The 16899-nt window shown below is 35.8% G+C and overlaps 1 protein-coding gene across 5 annotated transcripts in view; it reads right to left on the bottom strand.

Annotated features, from left to right (window-relative positions):
• NBEA (neurobeachin) overlaps positions 1-16899 on the bottom strand; it is a 454173-nt gene that overhangs the window by 42110 nt on the left and 395164 nt on the right. For all 5 annotated transcript variants that reach the window (XM_059493594.1, XM_059493591.1, XM_059493592.1 and 2 more), the window contains 2 exons: positions 13315-13467; positions 2860-3027 (listed from right to left, as the gene is read on the bottom strand). In XM_059493594.1, the coding sequence (XP_059349577.1) occupies positions 2860-3027; positions 13315-13467 (321 nt within the window). The remainder of the gene's footprint in view (positions 1-2859; positions 3028-13314; positions 13468-16899) is intronic.

Genomic DNA, 16899 nt, shown 5'->3' with positions numbered 1-16899 from the left:
TAGTGGTTAAGTGAGGTGCTCAAGTAAAGGGTGAAAGGGCCAAGGTACAGCATAAACAGGTCACAGGGCTGTGACCACCCTTTCCACCTTTTGAAATTACATCTTTCAATCAGCTCAGACTAAACGGGAGCGTATTTTTTATTTGGAGACTTATTTCACTGGATAGATTTACCTGGGACTCAGTTCAATATGAAATTAGTTATGGCCACAGTTACTGCCATACTTGAGCACTGGCCTGATAATGGCTGCTGCCAATAAGGTTGTATTGATTGGCTTACTTTACAGTCATGTATTAAGAACATTCACCATCTTCTGTGACACAGGACCACAATATTTTAGTTTATTTACAAAATAAACATCAAGAGAATTTGGATACTAAGACATGCATTTTCCTGGATAACTGCAGGACATTAATTAATTAATTCTAAATTGCAGTGTTTCTAAATTAAAATGCCAGATACCACCACTTGCCACTGTAAAATATGATAAATAATTTTTATCACTATTTTAAAGGTGCTGGTGTTCTTATTCTTAATTCCTGTATTTACAAGCAGTCTTCAGAGGCTTTTAAAATATCTTTTTGATTTTAATTTATTTTCTGGAATATTTACCAAAACTCAGAATAAAGTCAAACAAACCCAAACAAGCACAAATAGAACAACAGCAAAAAGGCAAAAACCTCATAATATATACTGTCAACAGAAACATGACCATCAAATGCATGGTCGTCTATATCATCAAGATGTCAAATGCTTTATTATTGGCAAGAGAATGTGCACTAGTTTCATAAACAGATCCCAGGAAAACAGAAAGCAGGTCTAAATCCATCTATATTTAAACATGCACTGTAAATTCTGATTAAAAATAATTTCAAGTATTTTTTAATTTTCTTATGAAAAACCAAAAATCAACAATCCTGAGATGCCTTGGAAGTAAAAGCATAGTATTTTTAAATGGATGCTTACAACTTTATTATCTATGCAAAACAAAAATAAGGAGGATTTATTTTTTCTGGTGATTTTTCCTTCTCATTGCTATCAGTGAAATTTATTTACAAATCTAACTTATTGCAATGAAGATTAAGTTGTGCTTTTAGAAATTTACAGTGTAAACTGCCTAAGAAGATGTTTACATGTTATTGATTTAAAGGTAATGGGTTAGATGTACAAGTGAGTGAACAAAAATGTCTCCATGAATTTTCTTAAATTTCTGATGACAAGATATGCAAGCAAGTAGAGAGCTGAAGAGTCTCATCATGTCATAAGATGTTAGATAAGGTGCACAGACAGACAGACAGACAGACAGACCTCAATTCTACAAGCTGCCCTGTGGGAGTAGACCCTAAAAGTCAAGACATAGGAGTCTGCCCATGCAGATCAGGACCCTAAGCCATGCAAATCCTTGTATTCATGGTGCTGAACACCTGCTTTATACTTTAAAAAAAAATTGCTTCTTCTTATATCTAGAAGAGCCTGACTCTTCTCATGCTCAAAGTTTTAAATCCAGAAAATTATTATATAGATGTCAACATTAAATATTTGAGGCAGGGGGAGTCAAAGCAATTGTGGCAGACTTAAAACTAAGAAAATATTAGTTGTTTAGAAAATCTAAGCTTTACAGTGCATGTAGTGAAAATCCAGTTCTAGGAAGTCTGGGGTCCAAATGGATTTTTAGTTCTGCTCCTAAAAAATCCCCAAATGTAACAGAATGCAGCAATGCGCTAGTAAAAAAGAACCAACCAACCAACCAAAGAAAAAAAATCCCAAAACCCTAAATCAAACCAAAACACAAACCAAAACCAAACAGAAAACAAAACAAAACAAAACAAAAACAAAAAACAAAAAAACAAAAAAACAAAAAAAAACAAAAAAAAAAAAAAAAAAAACAACAAAAAGACAAAACTCAGTAGGTAGCTGAACGAATGCTTTCTGGAATCTACATCTTTCTGAAATCTGTAGATTTCTGTCTGCAAGATTGGAAACAAACAAACAAACAAAACCCCATTGCCTGGCAATGTACATTATTCCTGTTTTGCATACAGCAGATGGCAGCTATCTGGGGGAATGGAAGATTGTGTGTAGGGCTTCATCACAGCAGTACTCATCTAGTAGCTGTTGCTTCCTCACACTTTACACCAAATTTCAATTGTTTTAGCCAACAAATGAATGTTGCTGGAAAATCATCATGCAAATTAATAGGTACTGGAAAGCCATTATTAAAATTATTAGTCTTAGTGAAAACAAATCACTGGAAGGAAACGTAGCAGGATATCTAGAATAATTTTCTTTTAAAATTTACTGATTAAAACACTCACTTGTATATATTGCAAATATATATATATATTTAATTCATATGCATATATAAACATAAGTACTTGAATGCACAACAAATAGAAAGCATTTTCTATTTTGATAACAGTTCCATTATACTTTATGTGATTAAAAATAATTTAAATATTTGCTGCAATCACTCTAGAAAATACATTCTTTCTCAGACACATTTTCACCATCATCTGACTTAAAGGTTAGGCTTTTGTTCTCTATTACTATGATGCAGGTTTTTTCTAGTTTTTCAGTTCTGCTAAGTGAACTTAATACAAGTAAATTATAAAATATAGCAGACACTATATTAACGAATAAACATTGCAATGTAATTTCCTACACCATAACTGAATATTAAATCTATTAGGTTCATTTGTTTCATTGCTAGTTTATTCATACTTGCTTCTGAAATCACCTGGGGCCTAAATTCTGAATCAAGTCAGACACATCCATTTTCTTCAGCAGTGAAAGATGGAAAAAGTACCATTTCTTGTGAGATGACAGCAGATTTTAGCATGAAATGACAGTAAACACCTACCTCCCTGAGGACAGGATCAGTGATACTGTCCAGGTTCACAGAGCCTTCATATGTTAGGTAGTGGAAAACGTTGAGTGCACGCACGGCTTCTGGTCCTCGTTGCTTGTAGCCAAATATAAGGTCAATCCACTGATGAAGCTGACATGATACAAACTCACTTTCCAGGGCCTGCAAGTGAAATTCAGGATTAGGAAGTAACTGAGAAAACATAGCAGGCATCACTACATTTTCTCTTCAGACTTATTTGATATATTTGAAATCTTTCAAACATTAAAAAAAATAAACTTATTCTATTGAGAGAAACATCAAAAAGATAGTATCTTTTTCCTTTACCTTTATATCATGCTAATTTTCGTCTCAGCTACTGAGTTTCTCCCAGCTGCAAGTATTTTAGTAATTTCTGGGCTTTTCAATTAGGCTAGTTAATTTGTCAAGAAAAAAATGGAAATGGGAAAGAAAATTCAAAAAAGCAGTCTTCCAACTAATTTTCAAACTAGTTATAATTAGTCTTAAATCTAAAATGGAAATTCCTCCATTGTTTTTATCACAATGCCACTACTCAGCACGAACACTTCCCAGCTAGGACAGAGCTTCATGTCTTTCTAAGGAAATTTCAGATTTTACAAGCTGATAAACTTCGGGAAAATATTATTAATTTTTTTCATTTACATTAAAAGGAGGCTGCTTCAGAACTAATCATCAGGTGCTGTAGTACCATGCCATGCCATTTACTGGCAGCAGCCCCCTTCTCACCACCCCACAAGCAGGACTAGCCTCAGACAAGGCAAGCCATGCCTGGGCCATCATGTAACCATTCCTCAGAGATTTTCCCAGTAATGCTCCTCATGGAAGAAGAACTCTCTGTGCTTTCGTGGAAAACTGGACACTTTTCTGCCAAAACCAGTGACTATTATCTCTGATGAAAATGGATGGGAAGGCTCAGGCTTAAGAGCTGACATGTAGCTCAGTTTTCAAGGGCTTAAGTTCAGCATACCATAAAAAGCCACAAAGAAATCTTGCAGGCAACCATACAAAATTTTGTTGTTTCCTTTTCAAAATCAGAAGCCATCATATACATAATGCAATATTATTAAAATAGCATTAACATTGCTGCATGCTAAATAATATTTAACTAATACTATTTAGTGTCAAATCATGCTTCCCAACAAATATTTTTAAAATGCCATGTCCTTAATTAGATTGTACTGTGCATGTTCAAAATGATATATCAGAAACTACATCATTCCATATAATCTTTTCCATAGGACTTTTACATCATTTAGAGTGCAAGATGCTAGAATGCAAGGATAAAATTAAGTATGCCACAGCAACAACCAATAAAGCATTTCCTTACTTTTAAATGCTTAATTTTTTAATGTTCCCTTTGTATGTAATAAAGCTTTTTAAGAATTTAGAATTTAAAGCCAGTTATCTTTCTAGCATACACCTCAAATCCGTTTGCAGCAATCAGCCTAAAAGTTCTCTTGAGCATCTGAATTTTGAATATTTATAATTTTGTTTGATCTCTATATATTTATTATTATTTTATTTGTTTATTAACATGTAATTAACAAAAAAAATTAGCTATTTCTTTGGTCAAAATTAGCTTTTTTTTCCTAGAATATTAAGAGCACTTCAGGAAAACAGCAGAACTTTTGATTACTCAAAGATCAGACAATGTGTTTGAAAAAAATTGATGCTTGGTTTAAATGAGGCGTATTTCACACTTTTCTCATCTAATATCCTCTCACTGGTGTTAGAATCACAAAAACGTGGAAGCATTGGACAGTTTGAGTTAGAAGGGACCTCAAAAGGTCATTTAGTTCAACCCCACTGCAATGAACAGAGACATCTTCAACTACTTCAGATTGCTTAGAGCCTTGTCCTGTCTGACCTTGAATGCCCCCAGAGATGAGACAATCACCACATCTCTGGGCAACTTGTTCCAATGTTTCATCACCCTATAAACTACAAAAAACTTCTTCTTTATATCTTGTCTGATCTATTTTCCTTTCATTTCATGCCATTACCTACTGCCATATCTCAAAAAGTTCTGCTAAAAGTTTGTCCCCATTTTTCTCATAGGACCGTTTAAGTACTGGAAGATCACAATAAGGTCTCCCCAGAGTCTTTGCAAAGCTGGACAATCCCAGCTGTCCCAGCCTGTCTTCATAGGAGAGATAATTCAGAACCTGGTCCTCTTTGTTACCTTCCTGTGGACTCACTCTAACAGGTCCATGTACTCCCTGAGGACCCCAGAGCTGGAAGCAGGACAGCAGGTGGGGTCCCTCCAGAGCAGAGCAGAACAGAAGGGCAGAAACATCTCCCTGGACCTGCTGCTCATGCTGCTTTTAATGCAGACCAGGATGAGGTTGGCCTTCCAACCTGCAAAGAGACTTTACTGGCTCATGTCCAGTCTCTCATCCACCACCATCCCCATGTCATTTTGGCAGGGCTGCTCTCCATCTGTTGTCCCCCAGACTGTGTGGACACTGGGGGTTGCTCAGACGCACCACCTTGTACTTAGTCTTGTTGAACCTCATGAGATTCCCATGGGCTGCTTCCTTTACTTGTTCTGGTCCCTTTGGATGATATCCCACCCCTCAGGTGTGTCAACCACACCACTCAGCTTAGTACCATCTGCAAATCTGCTGAGGGTGCACTCAATCCTACTGTCTATGTCACTGTTGAAGATATTAAATGGTACTGGTCCCAGGGCAGACCACCACTTGTCACTGATGTCACCAAGCCGATGCAACTGCCCAATCAATTCCTTATCTGCTGAACAGTCCACCCATCAAATCCATCTCTCACCTGTTTAGAGAGAAGGATGTTGCAAGGGACCATGTTAAAAGCAAATCCAGACAGATGACACCTGTAACTCTTCCCTTGTCCACTGATGCCATCACTCCATCATAGAAGGCCACTTGGTTGGTCAGGAAGGACTTTTCCTTGGGGAAGTTGCATTGGCTGTCCCAAATCACCTTCCTGCCCTCCATGTGTCTTAGCACAGCTTCTAGGAGGATCTATTCTACGACTTTCCCAGGCAAGTGGTCAGTATTTCCCAGGGCTGTCCTTTCTACCCTTTTTAAAAATGGGAGCAGTGCTGTCCTTTTTCCAATCACCAGGGACTTCTCCTGACTGCCATGACATTTCATGGAGAGTGGCTTGACAACTTAGGTCATTCCCTAAGGACTCTGGGATACAATTCATCAGGTGCCATAGATGCATGCTCATGTTCCTCAGGGGGCCACCAACTTGATCTTCTTTTAAAGTGGGAGGGGCTTTGTCCCCCAAGTCCCCATTTTGCAGTCTAGTCACTCAAGAGGTGTGGGAAGAGAGGTTGCCATTGAAGATTCAAGTAAAAAGTTCCCTGAGTACCTTGTTCATTGTGACTGGTTTGTCAGTCTTGCTCATGAGGGGTACTGCACTTTTTTTGACCTTTCAAGTTAAAAGACTTAAGGGGGTTGAACATATATATTATATTTCCCTAAGTCCGTTTCCACCAGCACTTACTCAGCACCTTTTCATTCTAGAGAAGGTCTTACTGACCCCAGCAGGTCTGGAGAACTTCTATTTCACATGGATTAATAGTTATTTAATAATTTATTAAATTATCTACTTCTTAACAACTGCATATCATGTCTTTGTCTCCAGTTATTTAAACAGCTTTATTGTACTATGTTTATATAGTATAATGGTCCTTAATTCCTCAGGGAAGAACCTCAGTTTCTTGAAGAAACCTTGAGGAAATTTATAGCAAGGGAATATAATTATTTTGAGCTATGTATTTCAGAAGAGTGGAAGCTGCGTGGTTTGGTGCAGAATTTAGGGAAAGGACCAGAGTAAAGGTGGAGAGAGGAGCCAGAGCTGTGAAGAAGAGGGGCTCTTCATGGGCCTTAGCACTGCTCAGCCTCCAGCTGCAGGGTGAAATGAGTGCTGTGTGATGTTCATTGCCTCCCAGCCAGGGCATCCTGTGGGGTATGGCACCAGGCATGAAAAACAGGAAAGGTGTCCTCAAGGAAGGGCCACCAAAATGCTACAAAGCCCCACACCACCCTCAGTGGGTCAAGGCTTTATAATCTCGATTTATTTTAGTCCAGGGAAAGCTTCTTGCATCAGGTCTGACCTGGTTTCTTCCAAGTACTTCTGCAATGCTACTCATGCGATACTTACAGAATCCTCTCCCTAATTTGCTCTAATGCACAGGCTACTCCCCCTCCATGTAAGTGCCTCCTGAAAATTTATGAGCTGTTCACTGTCAACAGTACATCATTTGGTTCCTCAAGAATATGCAATGCTCAGTAGGGAACAGGGTGAGGGAATTTTCTGTATAAAACATAATTTGTAGGTACAGTAGGAAAAACATACAAAAAAAGACAACAATAATATCCTTAAAATAAGCTGGTGATGGCCATAAAAATCAGCACTTTGGATTTAAATTATTTTAGGGGTTTAATTTTATGAACATTTTTAATATGAGTGATAGAAGCATTAAAAAAAATAATAATTATGACTGATATAATTATGTCATATCTATATAATTTGTAATATGGGTTTTAAAGATTCTTAAAGTTAAACAGAAACAAGCCAATATCCACCTTGTTATCTATCATAACTAACATGTACACAAAACAGTTTTATTCAAGCACTCCTAAAGTGATCTTGTTTGAACAATTATTAGGGCTTCATTTTCAAATAGCAACATTCCAGTCAAGTTTTTTTTCATGAGTTTTGCTTTAAGGATGGTGTTTAACATGTTATTGTTCCCAGTGGAGTGACTTTTATTGTTAATAGGTAAATTGCAAGTATTATTATACATATAGTGTATACATATTTTGTGGGTTTTTCGTGTTTACAGCCAAGTGTATGCACATATGTTCCAAAATCTGACCTGCAGCTGTTGTAAAATAGAAAGAGGTATTAGTAAGTTGATTTTAAAACTAAATAAAGTTATTATAAACCAAATTACTTCTTACTATAGTTCTTCTCTGACCTTTACAAATGCTGCACTTTCCCCTATGCTCATTCTAATTTGATATTAAAGGTATTTTTCACAGGCATGTCAGTAGGAGGCAGTGGTTTTTATTGTAATACAGACTGTATGCTGTATAAAACATCATAAGTTCTGGATTTATAAAATATCTATCCAGGTATTTTTTGTCACCAGAGAAGTGGGAAATCCTGATGCTGCCACTTGTCTGGACCATGGTTGCACCTTCTCTTTCTGCAGTTCCCTGCCTTGCCCTCCATGTCCATATGCTGTCTGTCTCTCCAAAAAGCTTTCCATCTTGCTATTAAATTATATGTAATATATTTATGTATATTTTCTTATAATTACTCTGAGATAGTTTGATTTTACAGATCTGCTCAAAAACAGATCATCAGCCATTTCAGCCTGTGAGTTGGGTTTCTCTCCTCTCCCCTCATATCCATGGTCCTCTGCAGTGTCTGCAGATTCTCTCCACCAAATATTTCTCATCCTCAGTTACTATTCCTTGCACTCATCAAAGGGAAATCCTTGACTATCCTCATCAAGTATTTCAGGCAATACTGCTATCTGAGATCAGTTATGTTCTTTTAAGCAAAGTAATATTTTAATAGAAGTGACAAAGTACACTATACAGATTTGGGTTATTCAGGGATGTCTGCAGAGAAACTGATCCTTTATGTAAGCATCTTCATGATATAAGTAAGATTTTTCAGCAGTATAGCAGGTTTAAAAAAAAATCTCTGCTAAAAGTAATTAAAAAATCTGAAGTAGATTGAAACTCCTTTTGCCTCAATAACTTTTACTTGCATAATCTTGGCAATACACAAAATAAAATCCAGTAACTTTTGAGGAAGTAATATCAAGTCTTATCTACTGCTTATCCGGTAGAAGAGAAATATCAATTGCGGCCGAATCACAATTCAAGGAAGAGGAAAAGATCTTCCAGATTTTCATAGCACAGAGATTTCATACTAGATATTTCTAATGACTATTCAAGAAGCTTTTTAATTATGAAATACTATGCATGCTTCTGAATAGCCAGGGAATGGTACAAAAATGCAATTGGCAGCAGAAGAGTGCAAATAAATCATTTCAGAGACAGAAAGAAAATTCAATCTCAGTAACAGTTATGTAATAGGAACAAAATATGTATAACAAAAACAAGACATGGTTTAGTCTTTTAAAAATATAATTTATCATGAATACATTTTTCTCGGCACTGCAATTTGTAATTTAATATGTCCATAAGCCATAATTAAAATATCATTATAATTAACTTTGAATTACACAATCCTGCATCTTTTGTTTCAAAACTAAAGAATGCTTATTATAAAAGCTGTGCTTCAGTGTTTCACAGTGGTGTTCCCTGCCTTGATTTAACATGCTTGACTTACTGACTGAGTCTGTTCTATTTCTGGCTCTGGGACTGCTCTGAGTCTGTGGGGACTGAGAGGCTGAGTAGGACTACAGATGCACATCTGTGGAAGGTTTTATGCGTGGATATTTTTCTCCCTGGTAAACTGGGAGATTATGATTGATGAGCCCAGCATTAGGGTAATGTTATCAGGGACACTTTCTGCCTCTGTCCTTTGTACCGTTGCTGAGGTCAGACCATAATCATGTTAGCATTGAACATAGTGCTTTATTAATGTTTCATGAGTAACTCCAAGTAATCAGTCTAGCTTGGTAGGGATAAATAAAACTGCTACAACAATCCCCGATGTAGAAATCGAATGTTGAAGATACTGTAATAGGGCTTGAAAGTAACTTGACTGTCTTTTCCAGGCTTTTTAATAAGTCTAATTTTCACAAGTTTAAAGGAATCTCTTTTGATGGAAAACCATTTCCACTTCTAATTCCATGTTTAGTTTGAAGTGTAAAACAACCACCTGAACAATCAAAAGGTACAATAAAAAATCCTAGCCTGCTATTTGTTCATTTGCATAGAATTTTAGTAAAGCTTGTTAACCAATTGGTTAAATTGTGCTGATTTATGACACTGTGCCTCTGTGATGTCTCCTAGGCTATTCTGTGTTTTCTTTGGAAAGTATCAGGATGAAATGATGGCATTCTTGATGTTATTTAAAGAAAATGCTTACATTCATAAATGTGCTAGAAGTATATAAGGATTTTATTTACTCCCACATAAAATTACACATAATGTATACCAGCAGAAAGCACAAAAGAAAAAAAAAAGAACAAAAGAAAACAGCATCAGCCAGGGAAAAAAAAAGATCCCACTGTATGTTATGCACTACCACATAGGATTCTTCCCACTGAAATGAAATTATTACTGCTGATTTTAATAGATAAGGGATCAGGAAAACCCTTACTTGAAATATTCCTTAGTTTTCTGTAAACATATTCTCTGCTTGCTTTGCTAAGTTGCTGTAGAAATCCCAGGCTTGCACAAGCTTGCTGTGTTTTACACATCAGCATCACACCCAGGCTATTTTTTTCCACAAGAAAAAATGTAACAGCCAAAGCCTGGCCTGGGGATGACCTAACTGAATAATACATCTGCTGGCTGGTTCAAATAATGGAATCAGACATTAGGCAGGGAATGTCAAACTTTCCAATCCCTTTTGTATTTGTTCCTTTGACCAGTTTCATTCCAGTGACCAAAAAAAAGGGGTACTGGCAGTTTGTTGTGTGTGTTAATAAAACCCTACATGAGGAAATTTTTCTAAAAATTATAACGTATTCAAATTATTATATTTTGAAACTGTAATTCCATTACTTCTTACTATGCATACTATCTGCATTTTCATGAAAAGGATTATCCTTCTTTAGCTACTTGCTCTTCATAATAAGCTTTGTAAAATATTATGCATATATCATGCTCTTTAAACTCCCAAAGTTATTCGCTTTGCTTTTATCCTCTGAACTCCATCCAAATGTGAATGCTTCTGTTTTCTAGTCACCCAGAAGTGAATCCAATATTCCAGGTGCAGTCTCAAAAGGACCATAGATAGGTACAAGTGTTTACATCCTCTGTGATGTAATGATTCTCCATAGATGGCATCAAAATACACTTATTTCTGGTGGATATAGAATTACAGAATTTTATCTAATCTAATTGCTGTTCATTGTCACCCCTACCTTGCTACTGCTCTATTTTTGGTACTGTTTTTGTTTCCAGACTTCTGCTTCTTATTATCTTCTATTCTTTCCTCCCAAGGTGATTTTCAGTCTATGTTCTGCATCTGATTCAAATAAATCTATGCCTCTTTCTCCTGTTTTGTAGGCAGTTTCTAACTTTATTATCATTTTCAAGGTTCCTGACTGCTCATTTGAAGACAGCATCTATCTGTGTAGAGATGAATTTTAGCTCCTGATCATGCTCTTGCTAAAAGTAGATGATGGGGTGAATAAAGGCCATGCAGAAACTGCCTCCTGGCAAAACTGTACAAGAATGGAATAATGCTCACATCTGTGAGGAAAGGGCTGGAAAACAGTAGAGGAAGGGTCTGATTCAAATGGGTGATAATTAGTCATTTTAGTAACTGCAAAGTACTCAATTATTTGAAGCCTGTAATTATGATACTACTCTAGTCTTAACATCAGTTTGTCTGTCTCCTGGCAGTCTGAGCACACTTACACTCATGTGGAATCCGTCATTATCTCACTATCAAGTCCTATAGCCCTAAGGAGGCCTAAATGCTATACTTTAAATTTGTGTAAGCAGCTGTTGTCTTCAACAGCACAAAAAGTTTATTTGGAGAGCTGCTAAGCTACTTTCCAAAAAGCATGAATTGCAGAAGGGAAATTAAATAAACTAAAGCTTAAGTTTTTTTCCAGGTGATCTTCTATCACATAGTACCTTTTATCCTCCTAGTAATAATTCCAACATTGTGGAAAGAAAATATTAATGAAGTACAATTTAATATAAAAGGAAGATTCTTACAAAATTTAAGAATAGGAGTCCTTACTATGCATCCCTCATTATATCCCCCAATAGGTGGCAGCTTGCTTCTCTGTTTTCACCAAGGAATCACAATTTGGTTCTTTCAGAACTAAAAACTAAACCTCTAGGCCAATTTCAGTGTGCTTACACCTGGCCTCAGTTTGGTTTTAGCCACAACTACAACCCAAAAAGTGCTCTATGCAGCAACACAGGCACTCCAGAGACACCAGCCTGTGACTGCACATCCCACACTTGAGAATTCTAATGGACTCCAGTGATCCTTTCAGTACACATCCCTCTTTTTTAGTAAAATTGCACTTGAATTTTTTTTCAGCAGCTGAGACAATAACTTGTTTTTAAAAATAATTTTCCAATATATCTGGTATAAGAAAGGTTGTTCAGCTTCTTCCTGTCAATGACAGACTAATCCATCAATGACAAAATACAGTTCTCCTGGTTTGTGTAGTACATTTCATATGTCTCAAGTGATGAGGTTGCCATCACTTCCCTAGGAGACTGTTGTACATATGTCAAACCACTTAGTCTTCTAAATGGAGGACACTTCTAAATCATCTACATCTAGGAATAGGTTTTGTTTTATAATATTCTTCTATTCTTCTGAATTTCATAGAGCTATTTTTTTCTATCAACTCCCAAAGAACGATTTTCTTTAAACAGACAGTTCTTAATATTACGTTACCAAACCGATCAAAAAAAAAATTCAAACAATTCAACACATTGCTAGATTTGCAATGCTACCACAAAAACACTATTGGGAATAATGCATAAACTGAACAGTTCTGCAACCCTATGGAAACCCACAGCTTACTGAAAGCACAGTCCTGACTCTTTAGGAAAGACAAGCAATATGCATTTTACGGAAGAACTATTTCCAGAACAATTCAATAAATTGAAGTATTGCTGGCCAAAGAATCTGAATATACCCTGCTGTTCCTAAAAACTACTAAAAGCATACACATGCTTTAACTTTATCAATAATAAAATGTCTATCAAAATTAAAGAAAAAATATACACCAGAAATATTCTACTGCTTAAATCCTGGAGGGCACATGATGATTTACATCAGAGTTGTTATTTTGCAGAATTTCTTCAAAGACTGCAGTTGTTTGCTTATGTTCACATTTCTACACCTTCCAGTTCATCTTGATGAACAGGTAGTGCATATCTTTAGGTGAATAACAACTACAAGATGGCTTGCAAGACATCAGCATTTATAATATTCTTTTATTTTTTGATGTAGAAGATGGTGAGGAGGAGCAGACATAAATTTTTCAGGCTATCTTGCATTGCCAGGCTCATGCACATCTGATGCTTTTTCATGAGAGAGTAGATAACTGAATTTAACTTTCCATAATTTGGGCACATGGAAGGAAAATCTACTATAAAATAAAGGGTTCTGTCAAGCAAGACAGAATGCAAATTCTCTGCTTTTTTATTTTATTTCTCTAAATCTAGTTCTAAAGAGATGAAAAACAGAACTAGGTTAGCTGACTAAAATACAGAAACCCTTAGACTAAATTAAAGTACAGCTTACCATCCTGTTGATACGGACAAAGTCTTCAGGTTTCTTGGCCCAGGGAGGGAGATCAACGTCATTCACTACAATATCATCTTCCCTGACTCCTAGATTGTAGCCATTACTGTTGACAAACATCTCGGGTAGGTAGTAAAATTCTGGAATTAACTCCTAGCAGGGAGAAAACACACAATGAGACTTCACATTTAACAGAGATGCTAAATTGTACTCTGAGAATCAGGCTCTCTTGTACTACATATTTAAGCATTCCTAGGTTTTTTATGTTTCTGTGCACCTTTTAAAAGAAATTTTATATCCTGCTTTCTTTGACTTACAGTCAAATGTATTCTGCATAATGAAATATTCAAACTTTGTTTTTCCCATATCTGTTTTTATGAAAAGCACAACTTTAGATAAGGCAGTGCATATGAGTAAAGGAGACTTCTTCACAATAATAGCTACAAGAAAATTTATGATAAGCCTTCAATATGAAAATATATTGGATTTTTAAATTACTATTTAACAAAAATATTTCAAAAGGGGAAAATTTGCAGATATAACAGTGTCTTGATCTTACTTTCTTTAATTCTTTAATTGCATAAGAAAAAGTGGTAATTGGATTACCATTATTATGAAAAATAATACATGGTGAAGATCTTTTTCTACTGTAAGAAAAATTCAAGAACAGACACAGGGAAAAATATCAGTACAACAAATGTCCTTCAGACAGATATTAAAAAGTGAAAAATCAATAACTGCAACAGATAATAAACAATAGGTAACTTGGAGTGTGAAGTTTTCTCAATTTCCAGAATAGCTAAACAGTAATCCATTTTGACATAATGAATATTGCTGTTTGCTCCTGTTATTTTAGCATTAAGTATTGAATTGCAGTAAAAACAAAAAAGCTTTAAACCTCACTATCTTTTCTCTAATATCCAGATATGGATTAAATTGACCAAATTACGTTGTTAAAAGCATTATGGCATTCAGCTGGGTAACATGATAAAAACTGATGACACAGCACCTGAAATCTGAGTCTCTTTGTGGTCCTTTCAAAGGCTGCAGATATGAGAAGCAAAAAAACCCCACTGCAGACACAAACTCATCTAATTAAATCTGATCTGCAACTCCACAGAGAATAGAGCAGTTAAAGCAACCTTTCAAATTTACAAAGTGATTTTTTTAAAAGTGTATTTGTTACAATTTTAAGTATGTTTAGGAAGGCAATTTAATTACTTCTATACATCATAATATACTAATATAGGTTAGACTAAAATGCAAATCCAAACAGTATCTAACTTCTATAATATATTAACCAAGTAGACATGCCTGAACCTGAATAACTCATCATGAAACCAGCTACAATTCCAAACAGAAAAGAAAGAATTAAATTATTAGATGTAGTACATAATAAAACAACAGCCAGAGCAAAGTCAAAATGAGAGAAATCCTGAATATCCTATAATGTTAAAAGAAAAAATATTAATTTAATGCCTATCTTAAGTTTTATTATAGACACCTCTAATTTATTCAGAGTATTTCTTAAAAGCACTCTTCCCCCCTTCCCCCAAAACATGATTCACTAAATCTCAGGTTCCAAAGAAAGCCCTTTGGTTTTCTCTAATGGAGCCCAAAATAGAATGAATGGTCCTCAGAGCTGGAGAAAACTATACAGAAATCTTTCAGGACTTCAACAAATCACTAACCCAGGACTCACAACCCAACACATACTACCACACAAATCACTGACAAACTAAGAGCATTGCCTTAAAAAAAGGGAAAAATCCATAAGGACCTCAGAAATATCAAAAAGTCAAAATTAATCTTAAAGCCAATATTCAAATGAAGCAGAATTTATTAAGGAAAAAGTTTGCTTCTACCTTGTATAAAAGCCTTGAAGCACATAGCACTGGTTGCAAATACTATCAATTTTTATTCAATGTGGTGGCATACTAACCTTCAATGTCACAGCAACCAAGTCCTTCAATTCCACTAAAGAAAAGTTATTTGTTAAATTTCCATTTTCAGTTTTAAATGTCATAGCATGTAACTGTGGACTTTTACATCTACACATACCTGAAAGATTTGTGCTACCCAGAGACACATCTAGTGTTTAACTGAATTCTACTAACCTTTTGGCTGAAGGGGTATCTTGAAACAAAGGGATTTAAGTCACTGAGTATTTTTAAAGGTATTTCTATTTAGTAAGTTTATCTTTGCTGCTCTTTGCTTTCAGGGTAATTTAATGTTCCCTTGTCTGGAATAGCAGAAAACATAAATAGAAACAGAATAAACAAAAGTATGTGATTAACTTTCTTTATAAGATTTATTGTGTTGTGTATGTTTAGTTTGAGCTGTCTTATTCCTGTGCTCTGGAAGTTAACCAGTGCCAGACTTCTGAATCCTCTTCAAATAACACTCTCCCTAGATTCCTAATCATTTCAGTTACACATCTCTTGTAGGTTGTTTTGTTGGGTTTTTTTTCAGTCAAAATAAAAAAAACTAAACATAGTATTTAAAAAGGATTAACTAACCCACTGTGTTATAGTCTCAGCATTCTCTTCAATGTTATTTTTAGTGCAGCCTACAATCACAGTGCTTATTGAGTGCTATTTAGCATGAATTGAAATTTTTCTTGAAATGTGAGCCATGTTGCATGTGACCTTTCCCAGATACTTACATATTTCCCATACTTTGAATTAACCATTCAGTTTTCTTTCATACCATTTGATGTTCCTCTTGTAATTTTGCCATCTCCACTACTTACCAGACTAAGAAACCACAGTGCTTAAAAATAGCTCAGATAAATATATCCCCTTCTCATTTCTAGACGATGAACTAGTATATAGTAAAACACAGGCCCAGTATGAAAGCCTGGGGCACCCTGTATGTATGAACTTCAGATTCATGTATTTAGCTGCTTAGATGAATAGAAAATACAATCAAGCTAGACATGGTTGATAAAAATTTGGTTTTATGTGTACATTGTTTATTCTGCTGAGAAATTGAAGAAGCTGTCTCTTCTATCTCATGCCAAAGGCAGGCAGTGGCTGGGCATAGAAGGGCAAAAATCCTCTTCCTCAGGGCCCCTGAGCATGTTTCACTAAGAGAAGTATAAACTGGGAGAGGCAGAGAGAGGAAGGATTAGCAAGGACAGTGAGGCAGAAAGGATGGAACCCAGGAGCTTTCTGGGAAAAGAAACAGACAGGAGTGAACCTCAGAGGGGACGATAAGATGACAACTGGGGCCCAGAGAGAATTGTGTTAACTAAGAAGCCACTGAAAGTTGCAAGAATGTACAAAAGAATGCAGGAAAATATAACACTAGCAAGGACTATTGTCAAAGCCTATTAATATTTTCTCACATAGAGTTTGTTTTTAATTTCTTTCACAAGTGGGTATGTGCCAGTTCATATTCTAATAAAGATTATGACTTGAGAGAGGTGCTCTTTTGGTGCTTTTTCTGTTATGGACAGGAAACAGGTACCTCAAAAAAAATAGCAGTTTCAGGGTGCTATCCAGAGAGGTGACTGTGTCAATTTCTCCATTCCAGATGAGGTTCAGCTATCCAGCAAGATATCTGTCTACCCTGTTGTCCCAG

This window comes from Ammospiza nelsoni, chromosome 2 (assembly GCF_027579445.1).
Source record: "Ammospiza nelsoni isolate bAmmNel1 chromosome 2, bAmmNel1.pri, whole genome shotgun sequence".
Lineage (NCBI taxonomy): Eukaryota > Metazoa > Chordata > Aves > Passeriformes > Passerellidae > Ammospiza > Ammospiza nelsoni.
The sequence above is the reverse complement of the archived record's forward strand: the minus strand, read 5'-3'. Positions and strand labels throughout refer to the sequence as shown.